This window comes from Amphibalanus amphitrite, unplaced genomic scaffold (genome assembly GCF_019059575.1).
Source record: "Amphibalanus amphitrite isolate SeventyFive unplaced genomic scaffold, NRLGWU_Aamphi_draft 000088F_arrow, whole genome shotgun sequence".
NCBI lineage: Eukaryota > Metazoa > Arthropoda > Thecostraca > Balanomorpha > Balanidae > Amphibalanus > Amphibalanus amphitrite.
This window is the reverse complement of record NW_024881584.1, coordinates 982,407-1,009,087: the sequence shown is the minus strand read 5'-3', so window position 1 is coordinate 1,009,087 and position 26,681 is coordinate 982,407. Positions and strand designations below refer to the sequence as shown.

Sequence of the window (26,681 nt, the reverse complement as noted above, 5' to 3'; positions counted from 1 at the left end):
CGGCTGTGGTTTCACTCACCATATCCCGGCTGTGGTTTCACTCACCATATCCCGGCTGTGGTTTCACTCACCATATCCCGGCTGTGGTTTCACTCACCATATCCCGGCTGTGGTTTCACTCACCATATCCCGGCTGTGGTTTCACTCACCATATCCCGGCTGTGGTTTCACTCACCATATCCCGGCTGTGGTTTCACACTGAAAACTTTTTTACCATTTTCTGAAGGGTAAACCCGCCATAGCATGGTAGCTTGACACACAGACGTTTTTTACCACCTTCCAGATGGTAAATTTTACTCTTTCATGAAGAGTAAACTCGCCAGGGATGGGTAACATGACACACAGACGTTTTTTACCATCTTCTGAATGGTAAAATCTTTTGATTTACTCTTGTCTAGAGTGTAACATTTTTTGGGTTACACTCTTTGAAAGGGTAAATCTTTAACGGAACCCTTTTTTAGGGAGTAACGCATCATCTACTCTGTGCTTTACCCTCCTACAGAGAGTATATTCTTATGGCCTACCCTTTGTCACATGGTAATGTTTACTCTTTCCTTTAGTGTAAACCCCCCAGAGGATGGTAACAGACCCACAGACGCTTCCTTCAGAAGCTTCACGAAGCTTCTGTTAACCGGAGCTCACCAACTAAAAAAAAAAATGTTTCAAGAGCAACAATGTAGGTATATTTGGCTTCCATACAAACAATACGAGGGGCACACCAACCATGAACATTGTGAGACTCTTCACTTATTCATACAAATTTATACAAAGCGTTCAGCAATGCTCAAGCGGTAAATAAACACCACGATACAACTTGAATGCAATTTGAATATGAATACGAGACATTCAGCGACCTCATATTGGATTAGGCAGAGCGCACAATATTTGAAGTGAGCGACGGCGTTCCTGGGTGGTCGCCCGTCTGCGTGAGATAATGAGACTGGATCACTACAGTGCAAGGCTTTTTCAAAGTCACCAACAAAATGCATACACTTGTAGCATCACAACAAAATTAATGTACGTACTCACAACACTAGGCCACGTGGCCGTGCACGGGGTCCTGTTAACCAGGTCAAATTAGCACCACTCAACGGCACGCAATGCTCTAGCACATCAGTACTTACAATAAAATGTCCACAGAGGCTCTATAGGTGATGAACAACACACAAGCACAATCACCAACGGCCACGCCGCGCGGCACCGACACTGCTCACATCCGCTCTCGGAGACCAACGGCCGAAAACTGACAGGCAATTCCTGGCGCGCGGCCTTCAAACCGCAAACGGCCGATCTCGTTTCTGATTGGCTGATTGTTTCCATTTCAAATATCATCTTCACGAGGGTAAACAAGATCCACGCATGAAACGACTATCTGTACCCGAGTCACGATACCCAGGAGGAAAGAGTTTTCGTGATGTTCTGGATCGCGAGAGTAATATTGATATTTACATGGTAATAATACTCTTCGCTGGCGAATAAGTTCATATTAACCACGTACCGTTACTATGCACATAATGGTAGCAGCGAGTTACCCTTTCAATATACTATTATCTTGCGGGTTTGATGAAAATGAACTCTCCAGGAGGTAGTAAAAAAGTTTTGAGTGCACTCACCATATCCCGGCTGTGGTTTCACTCACCATATCCCGGCTGTGGTTTCACTCACCATATCCCGGCTGTGGTTTCACTCACCATATCCCGGCTGTGGTTTCACTCACCATATCCAGGCTGTGTTGGAGGCAGAGCTCCCAGGTGGCTATGGTGATGGGACGCCGCGCTGACGCGATGACGACGTGAGCCGCCTCTGGGTCGGTGAAAAAGTTGAACTCGCCGGCCACTGTGGTGTTTCCCAGACCTGGCCGACAGGCAGCAGTGGCCGGGTATTGAATGATTGCATGATTGTATGATTTATTAGTCACCAACAGGTAAAAACCCAATTACAGGTGAAGTCAACCCATAGAAATAGCTACAATGACATGAATGCGCAGTTATCACAGGATACACAATACACATGATGGATACAGATAACACTGAGTGCTACGGGCGCGTTACACGCAGACCCCAGTAGGGCACGGGTTTTAATGAACAATATGTTCTACCAAGACACGCTAGAGCTGCATCTTTTACTCTGTCGAGCATGCCTCATAGTCATGTAAATGCTACACTGACTCAGTTTTACAGACCCAATGGGAAAGCTGAAGAGGGAAGCAGCAACATTTTCGTCAACCCTGGAAGTCTGCACTTAGTATTAGCTTGTGTCACGTAGCACGGGATGGGTTATTCATAGCCCCTCTCCTCTCCTAACTCCATAACTATGGGGCTGATTGTTAAAATACAAAGGGCGGCTGATAACCTGGAAATCTGTCGAGCGAAACCTAATTTCATTGACCTCGAGGTCACCGATGACGTCATAGGTTAGGTCAAAGAAAATATTATCAATGTGTGGCTTGTTCACACTTTGGGCTCTGGCCGCAGCACACTGGTCGGAAACGCCCTCACGAGAGGCCACGGACGATTCCAGAGTTTCGGATTATTTTTTATATAGATCGATTTGAAATTGATCAAATTATTATAATTAGGCAAAAAAACTACTCCAGGTGACCAAAAATAACTGAAATCAGCCCCCAAAGATGGGGTATCCCAGAACTCGGAAACCGACGCGGAGCAAGAGGTTTCTTGAGCCGGATATTCTGAGTCTTATTGCTGATAGACACCAAATGGAAATCCCACATATTATGCATCAACATGTTCGTTATGAAGTTGCCGATTGATTGTTCGTTATGAAGTTGCCGACTGATAAGTGCAAACTTTTTTGTACACTTTTTCCTCAACTAAAATTTACTGTAGCTTTTTATGAAGGCTCTCCTACAGTGAATCTGGAATGTAACAGCAAAGTTTAGGTAAGGAAACAACAGGTAGTTTCCTCTAGTTCCATTCTGATTTTTTTTTAGATGAAGCAGGATTCAAATTTACACCAGGGCAACATAAAAGCTAATTGCGCATATTAGTGCAAAATTTGCAGGAGCCGATATTCCTACCCAACTACCGCCCGCCCCGGCCCCAGTTTCGGCTCGGCCGCCGCGCCCGGCTTACGCTGTCTTGTGTGGCCTGCACGCATCCATGTGTAGTTGTCAGTTGACTGGTCATTAAAGGGACCCTCCCGCCTTAACATTAGATTTGAGTTGAGATAGCCTAAATGGGGTCCCTGGCTCACAATTACCGGTTTCGGCACTCACAACACCGAGAAATGCCTTAAATCGGAAATATTGAATGTCAAAATTGCAGCATTTTGATTCAGAGGGGCTAATGCATAGGAATACCCCTCTGAATGTGTGACATCAGCGCAGATATCTAACGATTTTTAAATGTTTGACTATAAAACGTTTTGTAGCACGCGGTGTTATATGCTGCTTTGCGCGCAACAAGTGCCGCACTTTCAGCTGCCAAACTATTGCTTCCAAATAAAGTCGCTAGGAACAGCGGAGATCCCAAAAAGTAAACAAAAGTAAAAGTCTAATATCTTGAAAACCGGTGAATATTTTTAGGTGAAATTTGGTAGATATTCGTTTTCGCTCTTTCTGAACCGAGCGACATCACTTTCATGCCAATTCATAAACTTTTTTGAATGTGGGAGGGTCCCTTTAACCCGCGCCCTGGTGGGGGGCTATTTTCCCCCCTCCAGACTTTTCGACCCAGCCAGCCTTCAGTGGGCACCAAACTGGGACCCATCTGGGCTGCCCACCTTGGACCCAGATTGGAATGTCACGGGCGTCCAACTGGGTCCCATCTGGGCACCCCAGACGGGGCCCATGTGGGACCCATCTGGGGCCGTATTGAGCCCGCATATGGGCTTTCCTGCAGTTGGGACCCACATGGGCAGCACCCAGCTGGGATATATGTATATAATCAATACAGTTCCTGATTCAATCAAGAAAACTTTCAACAAGATACAAAAACTTAACAGAAAACTATCTAAAGCCAAAACTGCGGTGCTGTTTAACGACATATGCCTCAAAGAAAATATCCTGCCCAAATACTCTGATATATATATATATATATATATATATATATATATATATATATATATATATATATATATATATATATATATATATGTATGTATGTTGTATATGTTACAGGCCGTATGAAAACCCAGTCCGTTTGCAAACGGCCTGGCCCAGTCAGGCCGTTTGAAAACGGCCTGAAAAAGCCGGCCGTTTGCAAACCGCCTGAAATATCAGGCCGTATGAAAACGGCCTAGGCAGTTTAAAACGGCCTAGACAATTTGAAAACGGTCTAGTCAGTTTTCAAACGGTCTGGCGAAGTACAACAGCCTCTGAAGATGACTTAATGGATCCAGGTTGGTCGATGATCAGGTTGTATCCATGAATGCTTGCGCATTCTGCCGAATGACTCGTCTACGTCCAACATTTTCTTACTGTGCAGATGCTCGGCCCGGCCATTTTCCCGACAAAATTACTAATAATACAATTTCTCGGTCCGCCTGTTTATCCAGGGGTAGCCAGTAACAGTTGGTAGCATTAGGCCAAATGGGCGCTCAAAAACTACTACCCCATAGGGTTTCCATGTTAAATCGACCTTTTTCAAGCGAGCCCCACACGTAACCTAAAAGATAAAGTGCTGATATTATTGTGGGGAAAGGTAGCCTTAAGCGTCCTCTACAACCTTTTTATCTAGCGTTTTTCGATGCGGAGGTCATAACAGGTCCAAAAAGCATTGGGCGCTGCCCGAGGTACCAAAAGCCCCTCCATGAGAGCATAAGTTCCTGGGCATGCGCACATTGCCGCAACCCTGTACTAGCGTAAATTAGCGATACTGCTCACGGACTCGATCAGCCAATCAGCGCCCCCAATTACCTTAATAGATGTCGCTAGCATCACGTAAATCCTGCTTGCGAACACATTTAACGAATGAAACAGCTGCGCCATTTCCGCCTTCTATTGATTCCTTCCATCTTAGTATCAACTATATGCTTTTCAGCTAACTTTAGACTAAGTTTTAAACTATGGTTAGTATGTTATTTCTGGTACATATAATAAAAAAATAACTGCTTTATGAATTTGGCTTTACTCTTCAGAATGGAATACTCTATTTTTTCGGGTGCGTATTATTTAGGCCAGGGTTCATAATGTCCAGGGCACAATGTGTCCAGTGCTCGAATTGGCCAGTGCCTTGAATTGGCCAGTGTTCACATTGTCCAGGGATTACATGGTCCAAAAGTGGCCAACTGGCTGCAGATAGGGTAAATTCAAAGAGGCCAGGGTTCATAATGTCCAGGGCACGATGTGTCCAGTGTTCAAAATGGCCAGGGTTCATAATGTCCAGGGCACGATGTGTCCAGTGTTCGAAATGGCCAGGGTTCATAATGTCCAGGGCACGATGTGTCCAGTGTTCAAATGGCCAGTGCCTTGAATGGGCCAAAGTTCATAGTGTCCAGGGATTACATAGTCAACCCAACCCAACCAAACCTAACCTAACCTAACCTAACCTAACCTAACCTAACCTAACCTAACCTAACCTAACCTAACCTAACCTAACCTAACCTAACCTAACCTAACCTAACCTAACCTAACCTAACCTAACCTAACCTAACCTAACCTAACCTAACCTAACCTAACCTAACCTAACCTAACCTAACCTAACCTAAGGTAATGATGTTTGCCTACCAGGGATAAGGAAATAGTTTCTCGCATGAATAGATTGCAAGCAATAGTAAATCAAATATTTTTAGGTTAAGTGGTTATGCATCAGGCTTCAGGCCTTCGGCCTGAAGCCAGATACATAACCACTTAACCTAAAAATATTTGATTTACTATTGCCTGTAATCTCTCCTAAGGCATTGCCTTCGGCACTGCACTGCTTTGCATTGAGCTGATTCCGTGTTTTTTACATAATGACGTCACTTTCAGTGACTATGTAATCCCTGGACATTATGAACTCTGGCCCATTCAAGGCACTGGCCATTTTGAACACTGGACACATCGTGCCCTGGACATTATGAACCCTGGCCATTTCGAATACTGGACACAGCGTGCCCTGGACATTATGAACCCTGGCCATTTTGAACACTGGACACATCGTGCCCTGGACATTATGAACCCTGGCCTCTTTGAATATACCCTATCTGCAGCCAGTTGGCCACATTTGGACCATGCAATCCCTGGACATTATGAACTCTGGCCCATTCAAGGCACTGGCCATTTTGACACTGGGCATAGCGTACCCTGGACATTATGAACCCTGGCCAGAATGAATGCTCCCCATTTTTTCCATATAAAAAAAATATATCACCTACCCTGTAACTTGTTCAGGTAAAATGGGCGCTTTCCGCGTCGTTGGTGTACCCGTTGTTCTATATACCCTGTGTTTATCGGCCATCCAGTTGATGGAGCCTGGTGAAGCCACCACAGGCAGTACGTAGGGCGACGTAAGCAAATTGTGTTGCTGATGCACTTCTGCTTTTTGTTTGAGGATGCCGTTTCGTATTTGTATGTATGTATGCATTTATGTATGTATTGACACCAAAAGCCTTCCACATATGGCGTGGCGATTACGGCTTCCACCGTAATATTTATTGGTGTGTGGGGAAGGAAGGGGAGGTGGACGGAAAACTTCAGGCCCGTTTGGAGAGGGAAAAGGGCAGAACCCTGAATATAAACGATAGAGTGGTTTAGTCAGGGTAGAACCAAGACAAATGAAAGTAGGGGTTATGGTAGTGTTGTATGAGAGCTGCATCATATCCCGGTCCTCACCGCGCCCGGTCGACCGCCGGCGGCTGGCCGGTGGCGTACGCCGGCAATACTTGACTATTGCGGTGGAAGGCGAAACTGAAGTCCGGGGGGAAGCCCGGGTCGACCGGGCGCTCTACGGGCCGGGCCTCAGTTCTGCTAATCTCTTCCTGACCATGATTTCATGGTGCCATGTAATGTCATGAAATGGTCGTGCTTCAACAAATTCAACATTGTCCAGCTATCTTCATGCAGACCAGTTTGTTTTCAAAGTGCCTAGACCGTTTGCAAATGGCCTGGTGTCTGGAAAGTTGTCATACGGCCTAGACGGTTTGCAAACGGCCTAAAATTCCAGGCGGTTTGCATACAGCCTGGAATTTCAGCCCGTATTCAAACGGCCTGACTTTTCAGTCCGTTTGCATACTGACTGGGCTGTCCAGGCCGTTTGCAAACGGCCTGACTGGGCCAGGCCGTTTGCAAACGGACTGAGTTTTCATACGGCCTGTAACATATATATCCCCAGAGAATCGAACTCAAGACCTATTGAACATGATGCAGGGACCCTAACCACTACACTACGGCCTACGCTACCACTGCAGGTGAGTGGCCGGCGGCCGGTAGAGAACGGAAACGTGGATGCGTACCTATTGTGAAAAAGGAGAAGAGTTTGTAACGATAGTGTAGAGGCCCGAGCGGTCCGTCAGCGCCGTATTGCGTCTATTTATAGTCCCACCACACAACGAACGCCGGCGGCACAGTATCAGCGACCTCGCAGGGACGCAGGCAAGGGTGTGCCCAGGCGGCTGCCAGATCAGGAGTCTGGCAGGGTAGCGGCACAGATCAGGCAGGGTAGCGGCACAGTGGAGGCGCAAGCCAAGTCCAGCACGTAAAGTTAGCCCATTTAGCGCATCTGGACGCCCATGACATACCCAGATGTAGCCCAGCCCACATTCGCCCAGATTCCCCACTTCGATCCCATGTGGGCCCCATTTGGGATGGCTGGCTGGGGATATATCTCCAGAACCGTTGCCCCGATCGTCACCAAACTTCCAGTATCCTCCCGGGCATCAATTTTACATATTTGACCCAACCTTTTCCAAAGGCTATGATAGGTTGGCCGCAAATGACGTCAGACTGACGTCATGTTCTGCCGTTTTCGACCCAGAAAAAAGGTTTCACGGGAAGAGCTGTCAGGCCTATGGCGCTGAAGATACAGAAAAACGTTTGAGACATAAAAGGTGTAGAATTATTAGGGCTACAAAATGACGATCTCGAAATTTTGAGTTTTTTATTTTGACCCCTAAAAATAGAAAATAATAATATTTTGTTGAATAGAATTCCTAAAAAATCCAAAAAGTTTTCGACTTTCGAAAAAACGGAATATGTGTGATAGCTGGGGCATTCCACGATAGATCGACCAAAATTTTATCAGATTTACACCCGACCATTTTTGATTTTGATGAAATCTTGTCTACAGGGTTCTCTTATGCCCTGAAGTCAATGGTGACAACGCCAGACCCCTGCGGTCAGCGGTTTAGGAGATATAGCCCCGGGCATTTTGACGAGGTCACTCTGCAGAGTGATTTTTGAAGTGCTATATCTCCTAAAGGAATGAAGGAAATGCATTAAACCTTTGCATCGTTGTGATCGTGGTGAAATGGGCAATTAATTGGCCATCTCGGATTTTCAAAAAAATGATTTTGATTTTTAGCTGTGACGTCATCAATTTTTAAACTTTCTGGCTACCCCCCTAGTACATTAAAATTTGCCATTATTTTTGCTCAGAAATGAAGTTCCGTCAATTTCCTTTCGACTGGGAAAAAACAAAAATGGTAATCTTTCTACAAATACTTTATTTTATTTTTTGAAAATCGCACTACAAACTCTGATTTACAGAATCGGGTTATTAAGCAATATAAGACACATCTGCGAGGACCAGTTACTTCCAAAAAGAGGTTATCTGGGTTTCGGCATATAATATTCTTCTCTTTAACCCTCGCCGGACCTATTGGTTTTCTACATACGCGCCGGCCGAGGGGGGGGGGGGGGCGGGTACGACCCCCCCCCTCGCCGTTTCGCCCCTGGTGGAGCTAGCGCGTCGCGGAAAAAACGAGCGTGTGCGCCGTTACGAGACGCAGAGATTGGTACCCGATTTTAAGGTCCTAGGTCAACCGGTGACCTCTGAGGTCAGGTCAAGTGCCCCAAGGTACGGTTCAGTTTTTGGTGAATAACTTCGCAAAAAAAACGGCCGCAGAGCGCCGATTTTGGCAGCATCGTGTTCGTCTTGCTCAGGCGCGTCGAATGGTATACTTTTTGTCCGGGTCAGGTCAACTTGGGGTGTTGACCTCAGGTCAAGGTCAGGTCAGCACCCCCAGGTCACGAAGTTGGTCGAAAGAGGTCATGTCGCATATCATTCGATTCGGCAGGTTTTCCTGAGTCCATTGGTGGCTTTTCCGACTCGCTAGCCCAATTTGATCAAGAGTTATTGACGAAAAACTAATATGACCTTGATGACGTCATAAATGACGTCACGCAAGGTCAACATTGCAAAAGTGACGCATCTAACCTTGCAAGGAGTGCATAAAATCACGATTCTGTGTGCTTGAGATAGTTGGAGATCGTTCCCGGCGCCAGAATAGCAGTTTTCATTTTTCCCCATTGACTTAGGTATAATGGTGAGGTCACGAAAATGACCTGACCTCATATGACCTTTAGGAAAATTCCGAGATATACAAGTTGTGGGACTCATAATGGATACTAGATCCTGCAAGTTTCATTTCCCTGTGACATCTCCTCTGGCAGTGAGGGCGTTGCGAAGTTGCGACATCTGAAGACCGTGCAGAGGTTCACTTATGACGTCATAGGTCAGTGACCTGACCTGACCCAAAAATGCGGTTGGTGTCAAAAGATGCGGCTTGGATCAAAGGTCAGGTATGCCAAGTTTCAGCTCTCTATCGCCAGCGTGTTCGGAGCTACCGCGAAAAAACCCTATGGGGGGGGGCGGCACCCGCCCCCCCCCTCGGCCGGCGAGGGTTAACTTCACTTTTGATAACAAAAAAAAAACTTTAATATTACTTGCACAGGAGTCAATATAATGGCAAAATTATACATACTTTTGAGCTGCCACAGCTGCCTTGTTTATCAACGTAGCTCAAATGACCAACCGACAGTCGATTTGCAAAGCATATTTACGAACCGACTAATTATAAACGAACAAAATAATTGGTAGTTTCAGGAAGGCAAAAGGTGGTGTAATGTGACTAGGTATTTCATCAGCGAATCATCATTTTCAACGCTGGATGCAATAAAAGCCATAAACAACGGAGTCGGAGTGCATTTCTATTGCAGTTGCAATAACAGACGGCAAAGCACCAAGACAGGAACGAGATCACGGCCACACAAACACACTTTTTACTTATTTGAGCTACGTTGATAAACAAGGCAGCTGTGGCAGCTCAAAAGTATGTATAATTTTGCCATTATATTGACTCCTGTGCAAGTAATATTAAAGTTCTTTTTTTTTTTGTTATCAAAAGTGAAGTTAAAGAGAAGAATATTATATGCCGAAACCCAGATAACCTCTTTTTGGAAGTAACTGGTCCTCGCAGATATGTCTTATATTGCTTAATAACCCGATTCTGTAAATCAGAGTTTGTAGTGCGATTTTCAAAAAATAAAATAAAATATTTGTAGAAAGATTACCATTTTTGTTTTTTCCCAGTCGAAAGGAAATTGACGGAACTTTATTTCTGAGCAAAAATAATGGCAAATTTTAATGTACTAGGGGGGTAGCCAGAAAGTTTAAAAATTGATGACGTCACAGCTAAAAATCAAAATCATTTTTTTGAAAATCCGAGATGGCCAATTAATTGCCCATTTCACCACGATCACAACGATGCAAAGGTTTAATGCATTTCCTTCATTACTTTAGGAGATATAGCACCTCAAAAATCACTCTGCAGAGTGACCTCGTCAAAATGCCCGGGGCTATATCTCCTAAACCGCTGACCGTAGGGGCCTGGCGTTGTCACCATTGACTTCAGGGCATAAGAGAACCCTATAGACAAGATTTCATCAAAATCAAAAATGGTCGGGTGTTAGGCCTTGGTCGATCTATCGTGGAATGCCCCAGCTCTTACCCACTTCTATTCACATACCAAATTTAAGATCGATAACTGTCTTTTTGGCCCAGTTATAGCGAAAAAACTGCTCAAAAATTGATAACGTCAAATTTTCAAACTCCATTTTTAGCAATTCTACTAGTAGACCACGTAACGCAAAACAAAGAACACCATTAGACTCGCCGTCACGAGCTGCATCGAATCAATACCCATTTTATGCAAAAATATTAACTTTGAAATTTGACTTTTTTGACCCGACATTGACCTGACCTCCACCAGGAAGTGACCTAAGCCGTTCCTGATAGTCTGATAATCAACACCATTGAGTTTGAAATGAAAAATTGGGCATAAAACATGCATCAAACAGCCCTAGTAAAATTGGGTTCATGTGCTGACCCTTGCCCAGTGAATATGCCGACGTGGCCCGACGTCGGGCCGAGGCTCGGCCCGACGTCGGCCCAAAGTCGGTTCAACCTCGGCCCGACATCGACTGGACGTCGGGTACGCCCGCATGTACCGACGTCCAGCCGAAGTCCAGCTGACGTCGAGCCGACGTCGGGCCGAGGTCGTTTGCCGAGGTTGACGAGATGGTTTGTCGTTGGACCGACGGGGCCGACGTCGGCATGTTCACTGGGACAACGCGCCAAAAATATCAACCGGCGGCGGGATTCGAACCCCCCAGTCGCCGACGTCGGCATGTTTACTGGGACAACGCGCCAAAAATATCAGCCGGCGGCGGGATTCGAACCCCCCAGTCGCCGACGTCGGCATGTTTACTGGGATAACGCGCCAAAAGCATCAGCCGGCGACAGGATTCGAACTCTGTGTCATTTGAACGCCAGGCTAATGCGCTAACCACTACACCACGCAGCCAGATGGCGAATTTAGTTTGTTTTGTTGGGTTATGCCCTTTCGGTCTGACAAGACAATTTCAGAGCCGGAAGGATGATAGGATGGAGACATTGGTCTTGGCGAGCACCCTGGGTCCAGTTCATATAGAGTCCCATTGCTGTTACGTGACACTTATTGGAAATGGCGACCCCACAAATGGATTCATACAGCCACCCTTACACAACACCAGCACTAATGTTTCCAAAAGTGTCCCTTTGATAAGTGGCACTTTGGCAAAGTGACAATTGCCGACTGGCCTTTCTATATGAACTGGGCCCGGCCCTGGTGAGTTGCCGGGGCTCAGCCTGACCAAAGGATAGGCCGAGCAGCCCCCAAGCACTCACCGCACCCGGCTACGGGCGAGCTCGGCTTACGGGCAATCCCAAATGGGATAAAGTTTCCCGTCCAGCCCGGATCAGGGGGTTGCGGCGTGGAAGAGGATTTGACTTTCCTGAGGATATTTTGAATACAGAAGCTCTTTATGAAACATGAAACATGCATTTTATATCATTTTAACGGTCAAAACAGCGGCCGATGTCGGTCCTCGGCCCGACGTCGCCCCGACGTTGGCCCGACGTCGGCTAGACCTCAGCAATTGATCTCGGTCCGACGTCGGCTGGACCTAGGCTGGACGTCGGTACATGCGGGCGTACCCGACATCCAGCCGACGTCGTGCCGAGGTCGGACCGACGTCGGGCCGACGTCGGCATGCCGATCGACGTCACCCTGACGTCAGGCCGACGTCGGCATGTTTACTGGGTGGTGACCTGACCTGTGACCTGACCTGGTGTTATCAGTGACCTCTAATAGCAACATGTGCACTAGACAACTGACGCCCTATCGCTGATTTTCGATAAAATGCGTTTTATTCGATGTTACATCATATAGCGCATTCCTTAGAAGACCTGTGACCGGCAAAACATTTTATCTTTGACCTGACCTGTGACGTCATCGGTGACCCCGAGTTCAATGAAATTGGAGTTCCCTGACAAATTTGACTGGGCATTCAAATGCCGTTTGAATTTTGTGGATTCGGCCAGTAGTTTCGGAGATACGAGGGGGGCAAAAAATAGCCCTCCCCAAACAGGTCGCGTTATAAACAGACCCCACCAGGGCGCGGGTTAATAAACAGATGCGCTTGAGTTAATGAATGTTGCGAAAAGCGCAGAAAATATGGTTTTATGTATGTATGTATGCATGTATGTAATGTATGTATGTATGTATTGACATCAAAAGCCTTCCACATACTGCGTGGCGATTACGGCTTGCATTTAGAGAGCCTTGCTATTGGTTATCATCACTCGGCTGAAGAAAGTGGAAATTGAAACCTTCGTGAATATAAGACGCTGCAAATATACTGGCGTCAGGTGACCTTGGGCCGTCTTTTAACCCGCGCCCAGATGGGGTCTGCCGAGCAACGCGGTCTGATGGGGGGCCATTTTGCCCCCCCCCTCAGATCTCGAGAACCACGCAACATAGCGACAAGCGGTAAACGGTGTTGGATAGCCCCAACGGGAAACTACCTTGTGACCCAATTTCATTGACCTCGGTCAAACCGATGACGTCACAGGTCAGGTCAAAGGTCGAATTTTCACCGTTTATAGGCATTTCAAGAAATGCGTTGTAAAATCGTGTAAAATGCATTTCATTGAAAATCATCGATGGGGAAATGTTCTTCAAACACATATTTTGCTATTTGAGGTCACTGATACCAGGTCAGGTCACAGAGGTCAGGTCACTGGGGGGTCACAATATGAAAGTGTTGTGTGATACATGTTTTATGGTCCATTTTACATGACAAATGCGATTATGTGGGTCAGACAGACTTTAGGGCCAGATTAGGTCACGTTTTGGTCAAGGTCAGGTCAAGGTCAGGTCAAGGTCAGGTCAAATTAGGTCAAATTTCAAAGTTGATATGTTTGCATGAAATGGGTATCGATTCGATGCAGCTCGTCACGGGGAGTTCAATGGTGGTCTCCGTTTTGCGCTACGAGGTCTAAAATTGCAAAAAATTGAGTTCAAAAATTTGACGTCATCAATTTTTAAGTTTTTTCGCTATAACTTGGCCAAAAAAAGAGGCATCGATCTAAAATTTGGTATGTATATCGAAGAGCGCAGGGACTATCACATATATTCCATTTTTTTCGAAATTCAAAATTTTTTGGAATTTTTTAGTTTTTCAAAAAAAATCAATTTTTTATTTTTGGGGGTCAAAATCCCAAAATTTTGAAAATCCGAGATAGCAGTTTTGTAGCGGCGTCTTTTCTCTACACAACCACATAAAGAACTTTACAATTGCTTGTTAACTGTAGAATTGGTGAGAGTTTCAAGATGTCATGTTTTTTGCTTATTTTTACTTGAACATGACCTCAGTTTGACCTCAATAACTCCTGACCTGAGGTGACCTGTGACTTGAAATTTTGTGTGAAGGTGTCCAATTGATGCCCGGTAAGGTACCCAAAATTAGGCGGCGCTGCGCGCCGCCGTTTTCTCGCTATTTAAGAAAAACCACAGGGGGGGGCAAAATGCCCCCCCATCAGGGCGCGGTAGAGCACAATTCCGGTATTTAACCCGCGCCCCGTAAGGCTATCGGCGGACCCTACCACCCGTAAGGGGGCCGTTTCGCCCCAAACAGCAACATGCTTACTGCTTAGTTTGACCTGACCTGGAAGGTCAATGATTGTCCTAATGAGGTAAAATTGGGTACCATTGGATTCGCCTCTTCCCAAAGAATCTGTTGGTCTTTGCCGCGAAGCTCTATCTCCAGCAGGAAAACGAAATGGCACGGGGGGTGGCACCCCCCCCCATATGCGTTCTAGGATGGGAAAATGGCATGTGCGGGAGAGGGACACTCGCCGGCACAGGGACGTTGATGCGACCCCTCCCCCTAAGGTTTTTCACGAATAACTCACGTAAAAAGCGGCCGATCGCGACAAACCTTTCAGTACCTTCGCATTGATCCATTTTACACCTACCCTAAAAATAATATGACCCTAACCCAAATGACCTTTGTCCTGTGACCTTCCGAGACCATGATGGGCCGGAATCGCCATTTTGCGTATGTCGGCTCGCATTAGCCGCGCGGTTGTAAGCTTTTCGTGGTTTCAAATGTTCTTCCAATGTTCAAATGTTGCTTCCATGCATTAGGGTGGATGTCAAGGTCACCTGAAGGTCAGTTCAGGTCATTGACCTTTGGTAAGCTCGTTCACTTTTTCGAGTTTTACAAGTTTCTAGGCTAGTTTTTTTAGCTGAATTTGAATTTAGCAACCATTTGAACATTTACGAAGTAGTTTTGGTGCCTTCATAACATGTTACGAAGCTGTCAGAGGCGGTTGACACCTACTACGAATACCCTTACTGGTTGACCTGACCTGACCTGACCCGACCTGGTCTTAACCCTCGCCCGCACATGCCATTTTCCCATCCTAGAACGCACATGGGGGGGGGGGGGGTTGCCACCCCCCCCCCCGCGCCATTTCGTTCCTGTTGGAGATAGAGCTTAGCAGTAAAGACCAAAAAGATTTTTTGGGAAGAGACGAATCCAATGATACCCAGTTTTACCTTCTCAGGTCAGTCATTGACCTTCCAGGTCAGGTCAAACTAAAAAATATTGCTGTTTTGGGTCACCGTTGGATATCAAGTGCGCTGCTTATCAAATACCGATGACGATGCTGTTTTCTGGTGCCAAGCCAGCTAGAACCTCTTTGTCACACTACCCGACCAGAATTTTGCTGCTGAGGTCATTTCAGGTCAAGTTAGGTCAAGGTCAATTATATATGTTTGTATGTCTGTGTGTGTCTGTGTGTATACTGATGTGTGCACCGATTGTTTTTGGGTCCATATTACATGAAATCATGATCTGAGAAGCTTTTACCAAAAATGCAGTCAAAAAACTTCACAAAAAGTAAATTCCGCTTGCCTAAAACGCAATTATCTTAGATGACCTAGGTTGACCTTGACCCTGACCTTGACCCCTGTACATCGTCGAACAACATGTTCCATGATAGGTGGGAGGTAAGACTGGCAAAAAAGGCCGAAATCAGGGTGTCAAAAGCTCACAAGGCCCATGGCAAGCGCAAGATGTTGAGAATTGTCCATTTGGGTCATGACATGACCTGAAAAACAAGGTCATATCTCCGAAACCAAAAATCACAGAAACTTGAAATTTTCAGTGGACATCAAGAAAGGATAGAGGAGCAGCTATACGAAAAATCAGCCTTCTAGCTCTAAAAATGTTGAGTGCAGAGCAGAAAGACTACCTGGGGGGGTGGCAACCACCACCCCCCCATGTGCGGGCGAGGGTTAATGCTAAAACAACGGCGCATCTGGCGCACCACCGATTAGGTGCATGTTATTTCTATATGTGAAAGAGGTTGTTTGTTTCATTCTGCCATTCGCTGTTTTTAGCTTTACATTATGCTAAGCATTCACGGATGAAAGGTTCAGTCTCAAAAATTAATGCGTCTGCCGTGCACTGTTTCCATTTAACATTGAGCGCATGGTAAACATTTTGTGTACCTACTTCGAATTTTCAAATGAAAAACATGATGAATCGGAAGATGCTGAAGGGCAAAAGCTCTTCTCAACACGTATTTGGCCTAATTTACCATTAAAATTATTGTCAACCGCAGAAGGTGGCATGTGACGTAACAGCATCAAGAGCGTCTTTTTCAAGAACATTAAAAAACATTTTTCATCTGTCTATCCCCATTTCTCTCAGCCACAGACTTCTCTATACATGGACTGTGCACTGATCTGGCCGAAGTAGCATAAGGGGCCCAAAAGTGAACCTAGTTTTAACTTATTAAGAACCCTGCAAACCTGACAAAATTTAACATGGATATTGTTTGAAGTTTTATCTGTCTAGTAAGTAAAAAAAAAAATGTTTTGATTTTGATATAAACAAAAAAAATCGTTAAAAACAATAACAGTTTTCATGAAAATAGTAGTGGTAAATGATATCTGAGAATATCGGAGGTATCTCCCGCAAATAAGCACAAATGAGTTGCACACAAATTCTTTATTTTGAAATCCTGCCACAATCAAGCCAAGGCCCTAAAATTAAGCAAGGCTTCGCCACATTTAGGATATTTAGCCTATGATTTTAGTTGTCTATTTTCCATCTTTTCTATTTTCCTTTGAAAGGGTTTTTGATGACACGGAAGTGTACGGTACGTAATTGTTATTCTGGATATAGAATCACACGGCATCGGAGAGGAAGTGACAAGAGAAAGGGAAAGGTATCGGTATTTAGCTTTCCACGCGAATGTGCATTGCGAAAGAAGTGGCTGGAAGCAATCAGACGAGGTGTAAAAGAATCATACCCTAAAAGTGGTGGGGTTTGTGAGCTCCACTTTTCCAGTGATGACTTTTGTGTCACTGCCACGACAAGAAGAACCGACCGTCAGCGACGGCGCCTCAAGCCAACCGCAGTTCCAACAGTGCTCCCACCCCGGGACAAGTAAGTTGATATGTTTATACCTCATCAAAGCAATATGGGCATTAGTAAGGTATTAAGGACATCTTAGGTGTTGAGGATGGTCTTTACATTTTGACACCTGTGAAAATTTGGGAACTCTACCTCAAATGACCTTTGATCTGTTACGTCATTAATGTGATCATGTCAGACGTTAACCCGCGCCGGGCCGGTGCCCCATCAGCGGGCCGGGGGGGGGGGGCGTCGTAGAGACAAGCGGTAGGCGGCGTTCGAAAGAACGGTAAAAAAACAGTAAGAAAGTACTTCGGTCATTTTTCGGTCAGGTCAAAAACTGGGTTACCAACCAGAGGTAACCGAAGAAAAATGTTCGTTTTTACTTCTGATGGTTTTCTTGAATAACTTTTGATCCAGACAACTGACGGCCCGGAGTTGGAGTCGGTTTCAGCACATTTTAATCTTTTCCTTTTCTGACCCGACCCGACCTTACAAGCTGACCTTACATGACCTCCGTAGGCCGAACTGTTAACCTGCATGCATACATAGCGGTTAAAAAGGGTCGCACATGCTGCTGAATTGTTCTTTTTGTGTATATAACTGTATATAACTTCTTTTTGTGTATATAAGTTCCGAGCTACATTTATCAATTTATAGCATTTATCCGGCAATGTCCAAATTACCCATGTATGCTAATTTGTTTCCCATATATTTTGCAACCGTTGCTAAACGCAGTTGTTAAGTGAAATATTTCTCTCCTTTTGCAGGAATGAGAGCGGACAGGAGACTCCACGACCCACTATACGCGCGACTCCAACAGCACGAATGCTGCTGCAAAGAGAACTGTGGGAGGAACAAGCCGCATCCATGCTTCGTTCCGAGAACGTGGCATCTCTTACCGACATGGTGAGAAAGCTCTCTACGGTGGACCTGCCGACTGGGTACCGGCTCGTACAGATGCATGTTCCTGAACTTCAGGAGGACATTGTGACGATCAGAATGGAGGCATTTGACACAGATCAAGGTATTCCAGTCATCGTACGAAACCTGACGATCTACAGTGATCTTCGTTTCCGTTTGTACGCAGCCGGGAACGAGTGGCCTACTCTCAGGGCAGCTGATCTGACAAGCGTTCCCGGGAGCTTCGAAACGACGACTGAGGTCCTGAACGTGCTGGCGTTCCTCAAGGCACAGTCTTTGAAAGATGGCAACGTGATGACTGCACTGCATTTTCTGCAGAAAATCAGCACGGACGATGCAGCTGGATCATGCGGTACTTTTGGGGAGTTCGCCGCTGAACAGCTGCAACTCCGACTCAGTCCAGCAAAAAGGAGGAGGTACAGCACGACACTCATGTCCACTGCAGTGGTGTGGAGCCGAACGAGTCCCCGACTGTATGAAGACATGCGCAGCTCGGGTCTTCTGGTCCTGCCACACAGAGTCACTCTCCGGAGACTTACGTCAGCACTAAGCGTGCAAGAGGGACAGGAGATCGGGACCATCAAGTATTTGGAGATGCGGGTCGCCAAGTTGTCTCCAAGAGAACGGCTGGTAAATCTGGCCATGGACGAGGTTTACTGTGCCACAGCACTCGATCTGGCGGGAGGAAGACTGCATTGGGAGAGCAGCGGAGAAGCAACAGCTGTCGCCAGTACCTTGTTCTGCACCCACATTTCGTCGGTTGCCGGGAACTACGAGGACTTGGTAACCATGTCGCCAGTCACCCACGTCACAACCCAAGAAATGAAGAGAATCTTCTTCCAAGTCCTGCGATGTCTCACCCATCTTGGGTACCGTGTAGTGTCCGTTACAACTGACGAACACAGAACAAACCAAGCCTTCCATCGAGCGCTTGGAGAAGATGGTAGGCATCAGGAGTATATCCTGAATCCCTGGAGTCCACACAGTGATGACAGGATATACACCATGTACGACTCAGTCCACTTGTTCAAAAACATGTACTTCAACCTCCTGAACAAAAAACAACTGCACTGTCCGCCACTCGATGCAGGTGGGCCTCCTCTGGATGTTCACCTCAGCCACCTGGAAAAGGTACACTCCATCGAGTACAGCTCTGATGCCAAGATGGCATACCGACTCACGGATAAGGTGCTCCATCCAACAAGCATAGAGCGCGTGAACGTGCAGCTCGCCGTAGCAGCCACTCACGAGACAACCATCGCTGCGCTCCGCTACTATGGGCAACATGCAGAGTACGGCTCCTTAAACGGTACAGCAGAGTTCCTGCACCAAGTTCGGAGGTGGTTCGACATCGTCAACGTGAAGTCCCCTGGGAAGCATGTTCGTCGCAACGACTCGACTCTGCAGCCTATTTCCACTGGAGATGAAGAAGGGCTGGCATACATCGAGAAGTTCGGAAAGATGATGCTGCGCTGGGAAGCCCAGGGAAACAAGAAGACGCAAATGTCGCTCGACACGATACGTGGAGTGGCAGCAACCTGTCGAGGGCTGGTCGGGCTGGCCAAGTATCTGCTCAGACAGTGTGATCTCGAGTATGTCCTGCTTGGCAAGATTCAATCCGACCGGCTAGAAGGTCACTTCGGCCATCTCCGGAAACTGGCCGGAGGCAACTTCTGGGCGAGCTCTCGTCAATTTTTTGAAGGACAGGCTATCGTCCGCGTAAAAAGCCTAATTTGGCTCTCAGGCTATGGTCTGAGCACAGTGACGGCTGGCATGCACCCTGTCTCTCAGCAGCGCCTGGAAAACGACCAGCGAGCCGTCACTGAGATCACCGAGTATGCCGCTGCTGCCTCTTCTGATGACCCAGCCCAAGACGTCCCAGAAGGGACACAGCAGGCTCTGCACCACATAGCAGGCTATTTAGCCCACTCAGTCAAGAAGATTCACAAATGTGATGAGTGTCGCGCGCTACTCTCTGACGGGCTAAGGGCGCAACTGGTAACCGTGGTGGCAGAGAATGCTGAAGAAAAGCTGGTGGCTGCTAGCTTCACCGACCTCCTCAACCGTGGAAAGCTCCTGCAACCGAGTGAACTGTGCCTGCGAGTCGTCATGGAGGTCTGCCAGCTCTACAGACTTCTGGTGAATTCACAGTCAGAGACTCGCACCATCCTCTTTGGCAGTTCAAGTCCCAAGAATGTGTTCAGATCTGTGGTTCAGAACATGCTCGGCGATGACGAAGAACTGAAGGAAGTGGCTTGTGGAAGGGGGCACAAGTTTACCAGCAATATCCTCGCCACCATGGCCGGAGCGCTGTTTAACGTGTTCGTGTCTAACCACGTGAAGGATGTGAACAGCCAAGTGCATAGCAAGAAACGAAAGGGGCCGCCGACGCGCACCAGTGGGCGCGGTGTGGACTCGGACAAGATCCGCAAACCAACGGGCGCGAGCTGAGTTCATGCCTGTTCAAGAACATGTAGCATGCACCCTGTATCTCATCAACGCCTGGAAAACGACCAGCGAGCCGTCACAGAGATCACAGAGCATGCTGTTGCTGCCTCTTCTGACGAGCCGACCCAAGACGTCCCAGGAGAATCGGCCCAAGGGCTGGGATAGTGGACCAAATCGGTGTTTGTGCCCATGCTGGCCGTTGGGAATCGTTACGAATACATACGTGTGGGAACCAAAACTGTCTTTGTTCAACCTGATCGATGGTGAAAAGTAGTCCACTTGTAGCTGGGAGTATAACTTTCTGTTTTATGACAGTACCTACCATTGAACACACAACTCAAAATGCACAGAAACACTTGCATGCCTCTGATCTTCGCTTGATATTTAAGTCCACAGCCTGGAATTTTGACTCAAGATTGGCAATTCTGGCAGGAAAACATAGCGGAAAATGTTTTGTTTTCCATTTAAGCGAAGGTTCCAGAACGTTAAAATGAATAATTCAAAGAAAAATGGCCATGCTCCCTGGCAAATGCTTCAAACGTATTGCCACAATTTTGGGCCCCTTATGCTACTTCGGCCAGATCAGTGCACAGTCCATGTATAGAGAAGTCTGTGTCTCAGCATATTGATTTTATGAGGAAATTGTATGCACCATAAATTCTGCGAAAATAGTTTGATTACGGAGCGAGCGAAGCGAGCGTAGTCTTTCCTTAGATTAACGGAAATTTCTGAGCATGAGCGGCCGGCCGACCGGCCGGCCGTGCGGACGCTTTTGCGAGGCTTATATCCCGGCAGTTGCTGGGGTATTTCGGCCATTGGCCACCCACCGTTTGCTGGGGGGGGGGGGGGCGTTAAATGCCCCCAGCCGATAACTCGAGAACCAATAGGCGCAGCGAAACGCACGAGGCGGCAAACGAAAGAACGCGACGAGACGCTTCAGATGAATACTTTAAAGTTAAATTTTGAGGTCACAGGTCGGGTCAAGGTCAGGTCAAACACCTGAAATCGGGCTTTCAGTAGCATGGACTTCAGGACTTCGCAATGGGCGCCTCTCGTCATAAACACTGTCAAAACGGTGCACAATCCATCATATAAGGCTTACAAGAGTGTCAGTTCCATGTAGGGGTCAGTCAAGCATAGGTCAGGGTCAAGGTCAGGTCAACCGGGTAGGCACATATCCCCGAAAATCAAAACTGATATTCGCAGCCTGTGACACATGTTTTATAGGTAATTTGGGGCGTAGAAGACGATGGTGACATTCATTTTATCATATGTGTACGCGTTTGGCTCAAAAAGTTAAATTTAAGAAATGCATGTAGGCATCATGGTCGTGAGGTAGTCACGAGAAATTGCAAAGATTCAGTTCAAGATTTTGGAAAATGCGGAGCGATAATCAATAATCGAAGATAGCTATTTGATTGTTCATGGTATTGGCAGTGTAATGGCGTGTACGGCATGTCTGTATGTCTATTCTGTGATTTTATATGGTTTTTTGAACATATGCCGTTTTTGGTCGAAAACTCAGAAATCATGACGTCACTAAAACCTCGATATCTCAAAAAGTTTCCGACCGATTTTTTTGAAACTTTGTCACAATAAACTTCTATCAATTCCCTAGAGGTACCCAAAATTTGGCGCGCCTGCGGCGCGCCGTTTTTATGCTATGGCCCGGCGAAAAAAGTGGGGGCGTTGAACGCCCCCCCCCAAGCAACTCGCGGGATATCTCAGCAACCACTTGACCGATTTACATGCGGTAATTTTTGCAGGGTAGCTTCATTCCTTCTACCAAGTATTGGACATCGTTAGGCGGTACGGGCGGACATCGATAGCAGCGCCTCTAGCGGTCATTAGGGAAAGCTGGGCTGTAGGCGACTAAATACCGGCTGAGTTGTCACACGTTGAATAAGTTTATAGACATCCGTCTTGTGAAAAAGGTGAACTTTTGCCTTCAATACTTCTACAGGTAATTTTAGAAGGGATCTTCACATCTTACAAAACCGTTTAGATAGTTGTATTCACTTCAAGCCGTCCTTATTGTTCTTGACGATGATGCTGGAACTATTTATAATCAGTGTTTCTAGCTTAGTAAAAGAATATATTGTTCAAACGATGGAAAAAACATAATAGGAAAATTTTAAATGCAATTTCCATTAATAATTATTCGTAGATTCTCTACACATCAAGGAAAATTTGCATGCTAACTGATAATTCAAAGTTCTTGGGGCCAGATGTTTTCTTCTTTTCTTACGTCGCCCCAATGGCCGCGAATACACTTGTGATAACGCCTATCGTACAAGGGTTTATTTCAAACAAACTATCCACCATGAATATCATCAGTGTATCATGCACACACAGACGGACACAATAAAACAATGCCACTAAATCAGGTGATGCCGGTCGCTCGGTGTCGCCGTGTCACGATGCGTTTCACTTTGGTATATTCAAAAACGACCTTTCCGAAATCACACCTCGGTCAGACTGAGGGACACGATTCGCGCGCCGTCACAGCCCCGTGCACAGAGCACCATCCCAAGCTACCGCAGTCGCTTACACAATTCGCTCGTAGAACAGCATGTAAGCTTGCGCCTTGAGCACCTTGTCCAGAGTCACCTCTGTGACGTGCGTGTCACTCACGTAAAACCACCGCCCGGCCTCCGGCTGCGGCTCCGGCTCCGTCTCGGGCTCCGGGGCGGGCTGTTTTTGATCCGTCTGTGACTCCTGTGGCGCGGCGGCGGGGTCCTCGCCCTCCCCGTCTTCCCGGCCCTCCTCTGCGGGCCTGACCGGGGACGGTCCGTCCGTGGTCTCCGGTCGGGTCTGCTCGGCGCGCTGCCTCGCCCGCTCACACGCCACGGCGAACGCGTCGGTGACGAGTGTGGTGAGTCGCGCAGGGGTGACGGTGAGCTGGTCGTGACGGCGGCGCACGCGCACGTAGGCTGTGTAGTGGCCGCTGGTCAGTCGACCGCTGTGCTCAACGACACCAAACAGCGAGTAGAGCACCCGCCGCTGGCCGGCCCGCATCTGAGGCAGGTCCTGGCTGATGGAGGAACAGAAGGGGGCCAGATCGAGCCGCTCGCCGAACTGCACGTGCCGGTTCACCTTCCGCAGGCTGAAGCTGCACACCTCGAACCGCTTCAGGTGGATGGTCAGCACCGGCGGCGGACTGTAGATGAGCAGCTGCTTGCTGGCGTTGCTGTATACTGTGCCGAGTTTCTTCTCAGCTGCTTTTTCAGCCGCCGTGAGCCGTTTGTTGCGCAGCTCGGTGCAGTTGTCGCAACCGAGCTTGTTGTTGCCGGTGAGCAGCTCGGGCGCCGTGTACTGGTTAAGGCAGGTGAGCAGGCTGCACTCGCCAGCGGCCGCCTGGTAGCGCGGCGCCAGGGTGGTCAGCGCTCGACTGAGCCACTCACAGCGGCTCAGCGGCGGCGGCGGGCCGTCCGAGGGATCGGCCGCCGGTGAGGGGGTCCCCGTCCCTTCGGCCGGGGCAGACTCGGTTGGCGCGCAGGTCCCGCCGTTCGGCGCAGACTGGAGTTCGCCGCCGTCCGCCACCCCTGCCGTTGAGCTCTGGCCGTTCGCCACTGCCTCCGTCGGCACACCGCCCGGCACCTCACCGGGTGACGGCGACTGGCCCTCCCGCGGGGCCTCCTCGGCTGCCCTTCCGCAGTGACCGTTCGGAGCGCCCAGACTGTTCTCACGCGCCTCCACAGCCTCTCCGCAGTTCTCCGCCGGCACAGAGCTCTGCTTCTCCCCCACCTGGTCCGCTCCCGCCGTCTCCGGCGCACCGTTCGGGGGCTTTGTCAGCACTCTCCCCGACCAGTGGCACCAGCCCGGCCGGCGCCGCGTCCGCCTCCACCGGTGACGACGGCCGGCCGTTCACCGTCAGCGGGCCCGGCTCGTCCCCACACGAGTCCGCAGCGGCCGCGGCGCCGGCGCTGTCCACAATCAGCGCGCTGAGCCGCTCCGAGAGCTCCTCCGCGGCCAGGTCGGCCGGCGGGTCGGGGCTGACCGAGGCAGGCGGCTCGTCAGCCGGCGGGTCGGGGCTGACCGAGGCGGGCGGCTCGTCAGCCGGCGGGTCCGGACTGACTGAGGCCGGCGGTTCGTTCAGCTCGTCTTCCGTCGAATCCCCACTGACCGAGGCCGGCGGCGGGTCGAGCTCCGACAGCAGGCTGAAGATGATATCTTCGGCGGCGGGCAGCGAGAGGTCGAGGAAGGGCTCCATGCGGTGTGTGCAGGCCATGCAGGCCTGACACACCACCAGGCTGACCAGCTGGCCGCTGAAGATGGAGTCGATGGTCGTATGCGATACCTGGTGGCCCAGCGCCTTGGCACGCGCCTTCATGTCGTCGGGTACTTCCTTGGGGTCGGCCTTGGCCGGCAGCCCCAGACCGAGCAGGATCTGCTTCTGGTGCCGCCGGAGATCCTCAAGCCGCGCCTGCTCCATGAGCGCTCGCAGCAGCTCGTGTGCGTCCTGCTGGTCGCAGCCCACAAACTGGGGCACCTTCAGGGCGATCTTTCTGAGCAGATGACTGGGGGAGACGGTGGAGTCGGTGCCCGTGATGTGCATCTTCTTGAGAAAGTCGCACAGCGAGGCGGTGATGGGCCCGCCCTCCGGCAGCACCAGCTCCATGGTCTCGCCGTCAGCGCTGACTGTGACCTTTCGTCCTGGGCGGCTGCTGATGTCTAGGTAGTGCGTCAGGTAGTGGCACTGGCTCAGACACTGCAGCACCGAGTTCAGGTAACACGAGTTGCCCAGGTTGATCAGACCCTTGACCTTCGGAAGTGATTCGTTATCACAATCCGCTTGAGCCTGTTTCTCCTTAGCGGAGGCGCCCTTGGAAGACTTGGGAGGCGGAGTGTCCTCCTTGGATGGCGTGGCCCCGGGACGTAGAGTTCCCTGCTTTTTCTTGACAAACTGCACAGCTTCGTGAAGTTTCTTATTACTCTTCAGTGACACTTTCTCGTTACATGTGAAACACCAGACGCCCCAGTCGGCGGCGGCATTGACGGCCAGCGTGTGCGAGTCGGAGCGCGGCGTGTTAAAGTGCTGCGTGGCGTGCCTCGCGCAACCCTGGTGGCCGCACTGCATGCACAGCCAGACGCCGTGCGGCAGCTGCGCGCCCGACGGCACCGACCGCTCCTCCCCATCCGCGGGTGCCGTGCACGGGGTCGGCACCTTCTTGTCGCAGGCGCCGATCCGCCGGTTCGACTTCAGCTGCCGCTTAATGTCAGCCAGATTGACGCTCTTGCCCACGTGCTGGCACATGCTTATACCATTGTTGGGAAGTCCCATGTTCAATGGATCCAGTATCTCCTGTTCTGCTGGTCTGGTCGTAGGAGACGTGGTGGTTGGTAGCTGCGGTGGGAGCTTTGCTTCGGTGCCAGTTGAGTTTGTGGGTGGCCATGGAAGTGATTTTGGCTCAATGTTGGTTCTGTGACTCGGCCTTACATTGACGCTCGCAAGTCGAACGGCTGTGGCGTTGCCGCGCACCACCGCCACAGACACGCGCTGCATGAGGCGTTCAAAGTCCCGTCGGTCTCCTGTGGTCTTCACAATACGGCGGCCGAGCTCCTTCAAGAAGGAGTAACTGTCCGGGCCGAGCGCTCCGGATGTCTCTACGGCGACAGGGCGGAACAGATAGCGTCGACTTATGTCGGCATAGCGATGGCGCTTACGCCTCTCGGCGACGGTTGCAGCTGAGCTCGCACGGGCCGCGGATGCCTTGACTGACGAAGCGCTGAACGTGTCGACGCAGGTAGCGTCCCAGACGAGGCACTTCCCTTCTGCATAGGGGAAGGTCGTCATGCCGTCAGGGCGACGTCCGTCTCCGCGGTCTAAGCCGGCCGGCTCGAGAACAGACGTCATTCCAGCGGTTGATAGTCCACGCTTGATGACGCTGTTGAGTTCCGCATGGCGTGGGAACCGGCCAGCACTCATCTGGCAGCACAGGCAGTGCAGGCCTCGCTCGTCAATGTCGGCTCCACAGCGGCAGCGGTGAGGAGCACATATATCTGCTCCCACCCGCAGGGCGACGGCCGTCCGCAGGGTGTCAGGGTCGAGCAGCGTGCCCACGCTGGCGGCTGGGAAGGCGTTCAGCCAGGCACCAGAGTGTGGTTGTGCGGCAGCTCG

At 49.0% G+C, this 26,681-nt stretch overlaps 2 protein-coding genes across 4 annotated transcripts in view; one reads left to right on the top strand and one right to left on the bottom strand.

The window, feature by feature from the left end:
• The window catches only part of LOC122379977 (probable uridine nucleosidase 2), a 132,506-nt gene that overhangs the window by 44,917 nt on the left and 60,908 nt on the right, over window positions 1-26,681 (bottom strand). For all 3 annotated transcript variants that reach the window (XM_043362683.1, XM_043362684.1, XM_043362685.1), the window contains one exon: window positions 1,718-1,854. In XM_043362683.1, the coding sequence (XP_043218618.1) occupies window positions 1,718-1,854 (137 nt within the window). The remainder of the gene's footprint in view (window positions 1-1,717; window positions 1,855-26,681) is intronic.
• Window positions 16,815-20,787, top strand: LOC122379976. The gene is made up of 2 exons (XM_043362681.1): window positions 16,815-17,221; window positions 17,959-20,787. The coding sequence occupies exons 1-2, from the start codon at window positions 16,914-16,916 to the stop codon at window positions 20,561-20,563; spliced, it is 2,913 nt and encodes a 970-aa protein (XP_043218616.1). The 5' UTR covers window positions 16,815-16,913; the 3' UTR covers window positions 20,564-20,787.

Coding starts and splice junctions, on each gene's coding strand:
- LOC122379976 (XM_043362681.1), top strand. CDS start 16,914: ATGACACGGAAGTGTACGGTACGTAATTGTTATTCTGGATATAGAATC. Junction 17,222..17,958: donor GTGCTCCCACCCCGGGACAA/GTAAGTTGATAT, acceptor CTCCTTTTGCAG/GAATGAGAGCGGACAGGAGA.